This window comes from Euprymna scolopes, chromosome 19 (genome assembly GCF_053919585.1).
Source record: "Euprymna scolopes isolate OS-2025 chromosome 19, ASM5391958v1, whole genome shotgun sequence".
NCBI lineage: Eukaryota > Metazoa > Mollusca > Cephalopoda > Sepiida > Sepiolidae > Euprymna > Euprymna scolopes.
The window spans coordinates 74,268,041-74,282,549 of record NC_136500.1 but is presented as its reverse complement, the minus strand read 5'-3'; the positions used below and the strand labels follow the sequence as shown (position 1 = coordinate 74,282,549).

General features: G+C 31.6%; 1 protein-coding gene across 2 annotated transcripts in view; it reads left to right on the top strand.

Annotated features, from left to right (window-relative positions):
- The window catches only part of LOC145239751 (uncharacterized), a 92,566-nt gene that overhangs the window by 54,959 nt on the left and 23,098 nt on the right, over nucleotides 1-14,509 (top strand). For both annotated transcript variants that reach the window (XM_080103157.1, XM_080103158.1), the window contains exons 8-11: nucleotides 1,738-1,840; nucleotides 4,125-4,187; nucleotides 6,176-6,286; nucleotides 10,613-10,758. In XM_080103157.1, coding sequence (XP_079959283.1) covers nucleotides 1,738-1,840; nucleotides 4,125-4,187; nucleotides 6,176-6,286; nucleotides 10,613-10,758 — 423 coding nt within the window. The remainder of the gene's footprint in view (nucleotides 1-1,737; nucleotides 1,841-4,124; nucleotides 4,188-6,175; nucleotides 6,287-10,612; nucleotides 10,759-14,509) is intronic.

The window sequence follows — 14,509 nt, the reverse complement described above, 5'->3', positions numbered from 1 at the left end:
TTAATTAAAATAAGACAAAAAACTTTTCGCTGATTTATTAAATAAAAAGAGAACGATCAGAAAAACATAAAAAAAAAAAAAAGTACATTCACAGGGGAAATATAGACATGAGAGAAAAAAGAGAAAGAACTGAGTTTCCTTGTCAATGCTTTCAATAGCAGACACACCGGAAGTTAGGAAGTACATGAACTGACTATAACCAAAATTTGAATCTTATAATGCAATTGCCATTATCACTTACAGCATGCAACTCAAATGATTACAAGATGTCATCGTTTGTTAGTGGTGTCTTTAAATGTGTTTCATTAGGAACATCCAAATTACAGCTTCTGAATTTTTGAGATGATGATCGATAATTTGGATTATTCGGACTACTGTTTGCAAAGACCAGTGGTGTAATGTATAAAATATTAGGTAAATTTCAGTTGTAAGTGACACTCTTCTGGAGGTTGAAGGTTCAATCCTCAGTCCAAGCAATACTAAGAATACAATTAAGAATAATTTAAGACTTTTACCCGGTCATGGCTGATGGAATGAGAATATGCTACTTCCCGTGAATTTAAAGGATTCCATTCAAAATTCCATTCGAATTTAACAGAATACACCTGAAAAAGGTCGGAAGTTACATTGGCCAAAACGTTGTGCGAATGATACTCAAGATGTGAACTGTAGTTTAAATAATACATCAAAATTTCATTTATAATGAACCTGCAGTGATAAACTTATTATTTATACATGTAAAAATAAAAAAAAAATTTTGTTTTTACATGTCACAGGACTTGAGCAGTGTTGATTCAGGAGAGGTTTGATTGGGGATTGCGCAACCCTTGCCTCACAATTACACACACAGCTACCCTTACAGAGGTGTCCGTTGTCTCTTGAGACCGAACGGAGGCATCACATCACACATATATATATGATTATGGTGACTCGATTGTCTTTTGAAACTGAATGGAGGCGATGATGATGATGTTTTACATGTGTTATCATATGTTGAAAAAAATATTCTACTAATCATTAAGAACATGTATTTTGAATCGATGAAATGAAGTGTGTAAATTAGAAGTAAATCTTTTCTATCAAATGCTTTTAAAGTTATTGGTGTGAAAAGATAAGTCTATTCAAACTTGTAGTGGATACGTATCGTGGCTTTCATATCGGAAATATCCGCAAGTTTTTATGATCATAAATGTTACAATCACTGGAATAGTCATCATCAAACATGAAAAAGAATTTCAAAACCAACCTGGCAAATATACCCGGTGAACTAAGTGCAAGAGAGATACAAACGATTGCATTTAAAGGGATGGTTAGAATCTTAAAATGGTCCCTCAGTGGGAATGTGAGATACAAGAATATCTGGCATCTAGTAGGATGTGTCAGCCTTAGCTAGGACAAAAATGATAAAAAAAATTTTTTAAGAATAATAATAAAGAATATGATCTATGATTTATGAACTTCCTCTAAAAGCTGCTGGCCTTCACTACATTAATTAACTTACTGATTAATCTGGAAGAAAAGGACATATTTTATTATGCCATCTTTTTGATGTATCTTTTTTTTTCTGCACCCTTCCACCATCTAAGATAAAACTAAATGCACATAGACCTTAAAATTACTGTGATTCCAAAATTTGGTATTTCACCTCTTTAAATTGATAAGGAATTTGTTCAGTCTGTACACTTAAGTAGTCATAATTGTTGCATTTGCATTTTATAATTACAATCTCTTTCACAGGATCATCCAGCAGTGATAGAAGATCTGGACTTGGTAGTAGAAGCTGATCAGTTTACACATTTATTAACTCTTGATGACGACGGAGGAGGAGACGATATTTTGAGTATGTTCTTTTGGGAGACTTTTTTTTTATTTTGATATTTTTAAATATTTATTTTTTTAACATGAACATCTTTCACATAAAGCTAGAATTTAGAAATAAAAACAGTCTATTGTAAATGCTCATTTTACAGCATTCGTGCAGGGTTTGTACACATAAGGGAAAACAAAAGAACAACAGATTCCCCTGCAAAGACATTGTTTTAGGAAAAATATGTTTAAGAATAAATTAGTACTTATTTAGAATTACACTTAAAAAACAAAACTATAAAACAATCTTTATGATGTGTGTACTTGTCATGGAATGAAGATTTCATAATCCAAAAATCATGTAAATTAATCAAGATGGGTTTTTTTTTAAGAAAATAAAATTTTATGTGAGAGCTGCTGGGTGCAATGTAATAAATTTTGCCGAAATTCAAGGGCGACAATTCAATTTGAGCACAGTTTGTTTGTATTCAGATAATTAAGATTTTATAAATCGCTAAAAATTGTAAAATTTGAATCTCTTAAATTTAGAAAAAAAAACTTAATCAATTTATGCAATTTTTGGAATATGACATCTTTAATCTATGATGAGTACATACATCAGAAACATTTTTCTGTGTTTTTTTTTGTTTTTTTTTAAATAAACATAATTCTAAATAAGCACCAAAAAATTTGAAATATTTGATATTAAATTTAAGTCATTTATTATTTATTATTCTATTGTGATTAACTGAAGTAACTATTTAATATGGACGTATTTCATGCTACTCCATCATTCATTCCTTTAGTGATATTTTTACAACATGTAATTTAACAATTGTTAGTACATGAATCTTAAGTTACTGTGCTCAGAACTTGTTCAGTTAAGTGGGCTGTTTGAATAATCGGTTGATTGATTCATTATGGAATGATGCAAAAGGAAATGAAATGCAAGTTTTAAATCAAATGAAGGAAAAATATCAAACGCGTGTGAAACTTACGGATTTATTTTTTGGAAATAACAGCAAACATATATTCCCATGTAAATGTGGTAACAATAAAAAATTTATTTGCAAATTTTATGATGCTGTTAATTGAGATTAGCTTTGCATTATGCTAAATTGAAACCAGTATTTTCTTTACAATATTTATATTCATAATTGTGAACATGGGTCTGTGTGCATTCACTTTGTAGGCCATGATCATTCACTTATTGCGCTGGTCTAAAATCGTTGCTTAACTCCAACACCGAACACAGTGTCAGTTGTGTTGTTTCAGTCAGTGCTGAAACAAAAGAATTCTTCCTCCAAATGAAATTAAACTCCTGTTTAAAACTAGTAACAATATTTTATTCTTTTGAATAGCCATAATGATATTTGTTTTCTTCTACTGAACAAGAAGTCTTAGCCTGATCACATGAAGACACAAATCTGACCGAACACAACTGTCCCAGGGATCATCTGTCTATGAGAGGTATACCAACTCCAACTGACTATGAGGTGCTCAGAAAACTTACTGCGATATGCTCAGCCAACCAACTTTCATCCCATGCTCATTTGCTGGAATATATATAAATATTCAGGTCCCTTGTGGTTGACCACCCAGAAACCTACTGCCTAGGAAATATCCATATCTAGCTGAACATTATTATTTTATTTATTTTTTTCCAAGTACTTTAGTATCAGCATGAACCTCTGTTTAAAGAGACACTAATTTTTCCAGGGAGAAATCGAATTCTGTGTATCTTGTGTGATTTTTTCTTTTGGTTAAATATCTCCCTCTCATAGGAAGCCTGTTATTTATATGCATTGCAAACATGCAACCTAGTGCATGTTTATATAGTTCATATAGAAATGTTTATTTTTATAAAGCTTTCTTATAATCTGTATATCTATTTTTCTCTTTATTAATATTAATTTTACATTTTTTATTATTTTTATAATACAAATATTTTTATCATAATCATTATCTTTTTAAAGAAATTTACTTAAATTGTCAAATGTTTGTTCTTTCCTTTTTAAACTTTGTATTTAACTTTGTATTTAAATTTGCTTTTTTACTTTGTCTCATACTCTTTGCTTTTAAAATCACAAAACTCATTTTACATTTGATTGGATTGATTTATGATGTTTATAGATTTTATTTTATGAAATATTCAGTGTGTCTTTAAATAAAAAAATTATTTCCATTAACTTCTGTTTTAAGTGTTAGCAAATACCTACATTAATGACACTTGGTTTTGTGAAAAAGAAAAGCTTGATAGGATTTCATGTGGAAAAAGTTATTACAAAAAAGAATTCTGTCTTATTTTCTGTTTTCAGATGTATTCAAGGCGGATGATAATTTTGTAGAGAATGAAGAAAAATATAATGTTTTAAAAAATGGTAAGTTGATATATTTTTTATTGTTGTAGGTTTTTTTTTTTTAAAATAATTTCAATAAATTTACAAATCCTATAACTATAACTACCTAAATGAAAATTACTTCAAGTTTTATAATTTTATTTATTTGACAGTTTATTTTAACTTTAATCATCAAGAAATAATATATTATCTATTTACACCATTAACCTCTCTATTTCAATATTAGAAAAGACTAGACAACGCTTCTACACTATTAGAATGAAATGTTGTAGTTGATAAATGGAGTTTTCAGATAAAAACCAATGGTTTTTACTGATTGTTTTTATCAATTCTAATACAATATTAGCTTCCAAATTATGCAGTTGAAATTACCTGAATATTACTGTATTATTAAAAAAAAACAACTTTAATCGTGTTAGCAGGTGCAAAATTGAAGTCATCTTGTTTTAATAAAATAAATCGAAACAAGAAATTACCTCCCTTTTGAACTCTCTTGTGTCTTACATAAGTAAATACAATTGTTTTCTTCAAATTCTACTTTCCATAATAAATATTTGTCTACCTTATCGATTTTTGTAATTTTTGGATATAATCATCTTAAAAGTACAAGGAATACGTAGATACCATTGTTTTCGTGTGAAATTCAGTATTATGATTTCTGAAATTCTTGAGCTTTGGTAAGACAACTATTCTTGAAGAGATGAAAACTCTGAAACAAATATTTTTCCAATCATCCTAAGGTGATATATATTATTTTAATTGGAATTCATTATTGAGATGAGTATTATTTATATTAATTTTTATTTATTGCGGACTATTATTCTCATCTTTATTAGTTGTTGTGACACGACGTTTTGGCCAAGTATTCCTCTGGCCTTCTTCAGGTGGTAACTGTGACGGATAGGAACTTTGAATCTCCTAACTGCATTCTCATCAGTCACTGCCATCCGGATGGCAGTGACTGATATTTTACAAAGACTAATATTATAATATAATGCTCAAAATGTTGTCTGTGCAAATCAAAGAAGTAAATAAGCTAAATGCAATAAAATTTACAATTTTTCTAGTTATCACCCCTTATGTATAACCCAACAACAACAAAAAAAAACACCCACAAATACAAAGATAAAAATAAGTATTAAATATAAAATTAAAACAAAAATTTTTTTAAGAATGGACAAAAAGAAGCTGTATTATCCAATTACTATATATCATTCAAACACAGTAGTGTTTGAATATATGGTTAACTGGCAGTTTTAGTCATTTAGACCTGCTTTAAAGCTTCACCGCTCACTCATTTTTCAACTAAATTTCAAACAATAATATATAGACCACCTTTTCAGCTATATTGTGAGAAAAAAAAACTTCAATTTCCATTCAGTAAAACAAAAGTTATGATGAATTTACTGGTGATGGCAGTGACTGCTGAGAATGCAGTTAGGAGATTCGAAGTTCCTATCCATCGCAGTTACCACCTGACGAGGGCCAGAGGAATACTTGGCCGAAACGTTGTGTAACAACAACTAATAAAGATGAGAAAAATAGTCCGCAATAAATAAAAATTCATCCTAAGGTGACTTTGTTGTCTCAGATCCCTTCTTGCCAAATTTTAAGATTATAAGAAAGAAAGAACATTTGAAAAAAAAATAACTTAATTGTTTTTGCAAGGAAGTTAACTGATGTGTAACCAAAATTGAGGTTATGGATAAATTTGTTTACACAGAAAAATGAAAGAAAAAAAATCAATCCCTGCTCTAAAAATTAAACTTATCTTTTATAGATAATATGTAGATTTTTGATGTTCGATCTTTATTGTAATCTAATTTTTTTTTTTTTTTTTTTTTTTTTTTCTAAAAAGGTTAAATAACTAAAGATTTCTGTAAAATAAATAATAAATTGGACATATATTTTGAAATTTTATATTTTTGGTCTGAGTAGTTTTTGTTGATAAGGGAAATTCTGTTTTGCTAATACGTTTACGTATAAATATTTATATTTTTATATTTCAGAAATTCTTACCAGAAGCTCTGATGAAGAGAGCGGTGATGAAAGTGGAGATGACAGCGAAGATGATGAAAGCGGTAGTGAAGGAGAGGGACAAGAACCTGCTGCTGGATCAGGTAATTCAGATATTTTTTTTTTTTTTTTTTTACACGGTGGTCACCACTTATCAAGGCCCGGAAGCCACTCAGGGATAAGGGTTATTGCAAGTACAGTACGTTAGTGTGGAGATTTAATAAAGTGTTTACTTAAGAGGGCGGTTCATTAGGAATTTGTTAACGTTGGACTTGAAGACATCCAAGTTGTAGTCAGGTGGGAAGCAGGCAGACGAAACAAGTTCCACAGGCGTGCAGTTCTAAGAAAGAAGATTCGATGAAATGTTGAAAGTATTATTAGTATTTTAGTTATGTAATTAAGGTACAAGTTGTGACGTTGTTATAAGAAGAGGTGGATATTTGACTGAAACAAGGGTCTAACTCCGGGGTCAATTTTTCAAAATATCTGGTTCTTATCCAAAATTCCCTTTGTATTAAAAAAAACAAAAATCTGTATAATGTACGTGCCTATGACAAAACAAAAATATCATATTCCAAAAATTACGTAAATTGATCAAATTTTATTTCTATAAAGAAAATCGTTTTTAAGCAATTAATGAGAATTTGTAGGAATTACATTATGCTGCAATATTTTTACTCTATAATGGGGTATGATCCTGCAGTCGGGAGATTCTATTTATAAACGATACTGCTAGGAACTGACGAATCAAATTAATTCATGTTCTGCTACCAACCAATCAGAAACCAGAATTGCTCCAAAAATATTAACCCTTTCTGTGGCAAGTTCGCATATGTTTTCTTCGTGTCAACACGGGAAGAATCTTTTGCTCTGTGGATTCCAACTCGAGAACTGTCTACTGCGAACCAGTCACCTCCAAGACTTGTGTAGAAAAATTAACTATCGAAAACTGTTCTGAAACTAGACATGGCTTACACTTCTAGAGGTTATGGGCCCATCATGCTTCCATTGCAATTTTGGAATTATTGTGTTATTTCTTTTGTTTTCGATTTTTTTTTTTTTTTTTTTTTTTTTTTTTTGTGAAAATGGCGGGCAAAGCAAGCAGTCATTCCTCGAATACTCATAAAATTGTATTTCCTTATTTAAAAATAAAACTACTTGATAAATTTATATGATTTTTTGAATATATTTTTGTTTTATTACATGCATCATACAGATTTTCTTTTTTTTTTATATAATGGAAATTCTGAACAAGGATCAAATATACATTTGGATTTCCACCTCTTGCACTCCAACTTCAAATATCCTGGAATTAAAGAAGCTTAACTCAAATATCGAATATGGTTTCTTCACATTGCATGATAATACAAGGTGAAGAATCCAAGTTAATTCTTGGATTCTTCACCTTGTATTATCATGCAATGTGAAGAAACCATATTCGATATTTGAGTTAAGTTTTCTCTTTGGGACAATATAAACCCATTTCTCTCATCTTTTCACCAGATAGGTACACGTGTTGTATATAGTTATCATTGACCTAGTGGAGAGAGGGGATTGTTTTCTTCACAATTGTTTTTAGTCAAATGCATCTATGCAGGGCATTATCTGACCTAATTGGGAAAATATATTCAGGGTGGTCATTAGAAAAGTGAGAAATTTGTCAAGAAGTAATTTATTTTTACAAAGAATAATTATATAATATTTTACAAATACTAATATTATAATATAATGCTCAAAATGTCGTCTGTGCAAATCAAAGAAGTAAATGAGCTAAATGCAATAAAATTTACAATTTTAAATTTCCCATTTTTCTAGTTATCACCCCGTATGTATAACCCAACAACAACAAAAATACCCTGCACCCCCCACCCACCACAAAAAACACCCACAAATACAAACATAAAAATAAGTATTAAATATAAAATTAAAACAAAAATTTTTTTAAGAATGGACAAAAAAAAAAAAGCAGTATTATCCAATTACTATATATCATTCAAACACAGTAGTGTTTGAATATATGGTTAAGTGGTAGTTTTAGTCATTTAGACCTGCTTTTAAGCTTCACCGCTCACTCATTTTTCAACCAAAGTGTGAAAAAGAAAATTTCAATTTCCATTCAGTAAAACAAAAGTTATGATGAATTTACTGGTGTTGAAAATCCCCCCCAAAAATGTAAGGAAGTGAGCGACGTTTTTTATGACTGGTTTCCATAGCAACCACGTCACTTCAGCAACCAGTATTGCTACCAATTCACCGCTCTCACAAAAAGAAAAGTAACAAGTAAAACAGAGTATAAAAGAATGAAAGGGAGATAATTGGGCGAATTTTATTGAAAGCAAACAAGTGCCGTACATTGTTATTACATATATGTATGTTATGTTTATGGTGACAAAATTAAAACTGAAACTAAACAAAGAACAAGTGAATTTAATTAAAGCCTGAAAAAATCATGGATTACAATATAAAAATGCAAGCATGAAAAGTAATTTGGTTAAAGCTTAAACATGGAAAAGTAAAGGACTAGTTGTTAAAACTGGAAAAGAAAAGGACAATATATTCTAGTAAAAAATATAACTATAACTTAAAATATTGCAGCATTAAGAATTTTTTAAAATTCAATTTATAACATTATATAATCAATTTTTAATGCTACAATATTTTAAGTTATAAATTTATTATATTTTTTACTAGAATATCATGTCCTTTTCTTTTCTAGTTTTAACAACTAGTCCTTTACTTTTCCATTTTTAAACTTAACCATATTACTTTTTATGTTTTCATTTTTCTATTGTAATATATATATATATATACTAGCAAAAGTACCCGTCGTTGACTGGGTTTAAAAACAACCTACAGAAAATGGACTCTGATTTATGAAAGTATGATAGGTTATGAAAAGGAAGGGTTGTAAAGAGATAGCTTCGAATTTATGGGTATCAAAACCAAAGCAAAATATGATGAAAGTAAAAATAAAATAGATACACCCCAGAATTTATTATACCATACCTGCTCACACTGAAACACTTATCACAATATTCTGTGGACCTATATTAAAAAACCTTGTTAAACTTTGTGACATATTTCCATTCTATGGAGGTCAGGTGTGAACGAACACCCCATAATTTTATTATACCATATTTCTTCAAACTGAAACATAATTATCAAAGTATACTTACGCAGATAGATATGAAAAGTCTTTATTAAAGTTTGTGTCTATTTCCATTCTATGGAGGCCAGGCGTGAACGCAGACCCCACAATTTTATTATATCATCCCTATTTAAGTTAAAACATACTTATCAAAGTATTCTTATGTACATCTATATCAAAAACACTTGTAAACGTTTTTTTTTTTTTTTTTAATTTTTAAATTTTTTATTTCCATACTTTGTGGACCAGGCACAAACGCAGACCCCACAATTTTAATGAACCACCCTTCTGCCAGATCAAACATACCCATTCCTGTGTCTCGATACATCTTCTGTCATTATATGTAATCAGTTTTTTAAAATAGTCAACCATATAGGAGCCTATTCGTGACCACACACACAGCTTTATATTGTAGATATATATAGTTGGTTTAAATGTTGAAGTTATCAATACTAAATAACTTGAAAATATATCTGCTCTACTTATAACATAAGTAGTACTGAGCACTATCGGATATATACCAACTTTATTATTGTAATAATTTTTTTATCTTATGGTATAAAAATTGATATATGAAGCACTATGTAATTGAACGTGTGATGTTAAATCTCATGAGATTTGATATCAAAATGTAAGTGCACTTGTGTATCATTTCATCGTATTGGTGTGGTTGAGGCTGGAACTTTCTAGTAATTGTATATTTAAACTGAAAAGTTTTACTTTGGAAGCATTTCATAATATATACATCCATATATACACATATATATATAGGATCATTCCAAAAATAAGACCCCCTATTTTTTAACCCAAAAACTAAAACATTGAAGAGCTATAAAGACAGGAGTGGTAATATTAAAGTAAGCCATCTTTTATGCTTCAGAATTTTTTTTTTTTTTTTTTTACTTCAGAGTAACCATCATTCTTAATCCACTTTTATAATGCGTCAATCGTAAAAGTCTGGAGTGTGCTTTGTTGCTCACATATCTGTCACCACTGAAATTGACAAACCTATCCATTAACTGTGCTGACATCAATTGCATCGGCTTTGTAAACGTTGAACAGGTGCTGGTGAATATTGATTGGTTCAATTTTTTCTGCATGGAGGAATTCTTCTTCTTACGCACGTCCAATGCAGGGATTACTTTCTTAGTCTCACACTGTCAATATCTGCAACAAAGGCATGAAACTTTCAGATTGTTCATGCACTGATGTTAAATATTAAAATAGTTTTTGGATTCAATAATGGTATTTTTTTTTAAAATGTTTTTTACTTGTTTTTCAGAACAAACTGAACAGATGATAATTGATAACACAGAAACCAATTTAGTTGCTCTGCGACGGACAATATATTTAACAATTACATCCAGTTTAGATTTTCAAGAATGTGCTCATAAATTGCTGAAAATGGATCTCAAACCAGGTCAAGAGGTAGGTTGTTGTTTAATCTAAAAAAAAAAAAAAAAAAAAATTACAGACCAATGTATGCAATTTATATATATATACTAGCAAAAGTACCCGTCGTTGACTGGGTTAAAAAAAAGCCTACAGAAAATGGACTCTGATTTATGAAAGTATGATAGGTTATGAAAAAGAAGGGTTGTAAAGAGATAGCCTTGAATTTGGGGGTATCAAAACCAAAGCAAAATATGATGAAAGTAAAAATAAAATAGATCAACCCCATAATTTATTATACTATACCTGTTCACACTGAAACACGTATCACAATATTCTGTGGATCTATATTAAAAAACCTTGTTAAACTTTGTGACATATTTCCATTCTATGGAGGTCAGGCGCGAACGAACACTCCATAATTTTATTATACCATATTTCTTCAAACTGAAACATAATTATCAAAGTATACTTAGGCAGATAGATTTTTTTTTTTTTTTTATTATTATTACATTTTCACCCCAAACAAGGCACATTGCCACTTTGGTGTAGGGGCCTACTATCAGGGGCAACAACTACTGGAGTACTATGTAGGGATTTGGGCAGCAAGATGTTGGTTCACGTTGCACTTGAACTTCTGCATGTCAGTACAGTTGGGGAAGCAGGGACCTGGAATGGAATTCCAAAGTCTAGCGGTTCTGGGGAAGAAACTACTGGAGTAGAAAGATCTTTTACATCTAGGGATCTCTACAGTGTGGGAGTGGGATTTTGCAGCTTGTCGGGTCTGTCGAGGGTGTTCACGTCATGGGGGCACAAGTGCTTGCAGTTCATCAGAGCATTCACCATTAAAATACTTGTAGAACAAGCAGAGGGATGCAACGTTTCGTCGATGGGACAGAGGCTGAAGCTTAGATGCCAGTTTAAGGCCTATCAGATTTGCGACTCTCTTTTGAACCTTGTCAAGGCGCGAGAAACTAGTAGCCGATGCACCAGCCCAAATATGACAGCAATACTCCATACATGGGCGAATGGTTGCCTTATAGAGGTACAGGATACTTTCGGGTGTTAGTAGTTTTCTAGCACAGTAGAGAGAGCCCACCTTCCTTGCAGCGGCCCTGGCAATGCCCTCGATGTAATTGTTCCAACTCATGTTTCCTGTGAACGTTAAACCAAGGAGCTTGAAAGACGTACTCTCAGATAGTCGTTGGCTATTGCTATAGGTGGTAGAGAAGATTTCTTGTAATTATTGAATGAAACTAGTTCAGTCTTGGCAGCATTGAACGTTACCATCCACTTTTGTCCCCATTCCACTACTGATTGGAGGTCATCCTCTAGTGTTTCTGCCATTTCCTTAGATATATATTCATTTGTTTTCCTGTCGTGCCTGTTATAGAGTGTGGTGTCATCAGCATATATACCCATCTCAGAGGCAATTTTGTCGGGGAGGTCATTTATGAATATCAGGAACAATAGAGGTCCAAGGATAGACCCCTGGAGCACTCCCGCATTTATATCATATTGTTTAGATGTACGACCGTCGAGGACAACCTGGATTTTTCTCTTATCTAAGAAGGATTTAATTATGTTAAGTATTCTACCAGTCATACCGTATGATCTAATCTTCCTGAGGAGACCCTCATGCCACACCCCGTCAAAAGCCTTAGATATATCTAGAGCTACCGCTCTGCCCTCTCCCGCTTTGTCCAGTGAATGGTATATACATTCAGAGATTACAGTTAGGATGTCTGCTGTGGAACGGGCTTGTCTAAATCCATATTGTTGGTCAGTCAGAAGTTTAGCATCTGTAAGGTGATGGACTAGAGCATGGTTAATTAAGGTCTCAAATATTTTGGCAAAAAGTGGGAGGAGGCTAATGGGGCGATAATTTAATGGGTCGGTTCTTTCGCCAGAATTCTTGAATACTGGTACCACAGAAGCAGTTTTCCAACAGCCCAGAAAGCATGATTCATTAAAGCATTTGTTGTAGAATTTGAAGAGAACTGGAGCTACTTCGGCTAAGCACTTTTTTAATAGCACAGCTGGGATGAGATCAGGTCCACATGCTTTTGAAGTGTCAAGGTTTTTTATGATAGCATGCACCTGAGCAGGGGTGATTTCCAGATCGTCTAGCGTGGCGTCTGTCCGCATAGGAAATTCAGGTAGGGAGTGGTTGGAAGGGTCCAGTGTGGAGTTTGAGGCAAACCGACTGGCAAGCATGTTAGCCTTTTCGGTTGCTGAGCAAACAACCTCGTGATTGTTGGTTAGTGGGGGAATTGTTGATTACCCATTATTTACTACACTGTTGTTAGTAATACACACGGACGAAAAAACGCTTTGGATAATCACAGATTTCAAGGTAGTTCTACTAAAATAGCCATATTTTTTAAACCAAAGCACTTCAAGTCTTCAAATTACTACTGTTTTGTTCGGAAATGAATATACTTTCAAATGAATTAATAAATATGAATATACATTATATATTTTAAGAGTTTTAAGCAAATAAAGTGATAAAAATGTGAACGTCATAAAATGGCATTTTCGGTAAGGTTTTGTAATGACACCCCCCTGTTTTCTAAAGGTTCGTACCGTGATTGTATAAAGAATTTCGTCATGAAATTTGGAAAACAATCAGAAGAGGTGTTAATCTTAATACTGTCAAGTGTCCGAAATATTTTTGACTATTTCTTTTTTTGTCGTGTTAAAAATAAACTTTAATATGACGAGTATCGAACATTTTGAAAAAAAAATTCTTCGGACACCCAGTAGTAAGTAAATCAATCTTTTTACTATCTTTATCAATTAAAAGTATTATTTTATGTTGGGTAGGACCGCGGTAATTGATAATTTAAAAGGACCTACCCGAAAAAAAAATTGTTTATTTCTCGAATTTGGTCAAATGAAGTTAGTATTACTAGAAGCAGCAGCAACAGCTCCAGCCTGTAGAATCAGCAATAGCACAGTGTATAAACAACACGCGTTCTTTAATTTTTATTCAAGAACGAATTAAGAAAAACATGAAAATATGAATATAAATGTTCTTATGTTTAATGAGAGCTATTTTGTTATCAGAATAACATTAGTTTAGAACTATTCGGTTTTCAGAATGTATAATAACAACAATCCCAACCAATTCGGCATTATGAATCTGTTGCAATTTCTCACATTGCTCGTCAAATTTAAAAACATGGTTAAAAAAACAAAATAAACTTTTGTAGATATATAGCTTGCATGCACTTTTATTCTTTAAATTAGTTTTGAACTACGAATTAAAACAATGTTTTACTGCGAACAGCCACAAATGTTTTTTTTTCAAAATCAAAATAAGTATCAAAATCTCGTTTATACATAGATTCGAAAAAGTTGTCAAAAAACAAATATATAACAAATAAATGTTATCAAAGGCCAGATAAGTTACTTTTCTACCTAACTGGATAATTTTCTAGTGTTTTTATTTAATGTAACATGTTTATTCAGCTCGAAAAACGTACAGTGTTTACCGATGTATTGGAAAATTAAAAATGGCGCCCGGCCCAACTCTCTTTGACACGGTAAGTTTGAGAAAAGGAGTTAAAAATAAAAAGAAAACTATACAAAATACTGTTAAAAACTCACCGAATATATGTCAGCCTATGTCACGGTAACATATATTGAGCGAGTTTCTAGCAGTATTTTGTCTACTTTTTTATTTTTAATTCTTTTCCCCAAACTTACCGTTTCAAGAGAGTCGGGCGCCATTTTAAATTTTCCAAAACATCGGTAAACACTGTTTTCAAGCTGAATAAACATG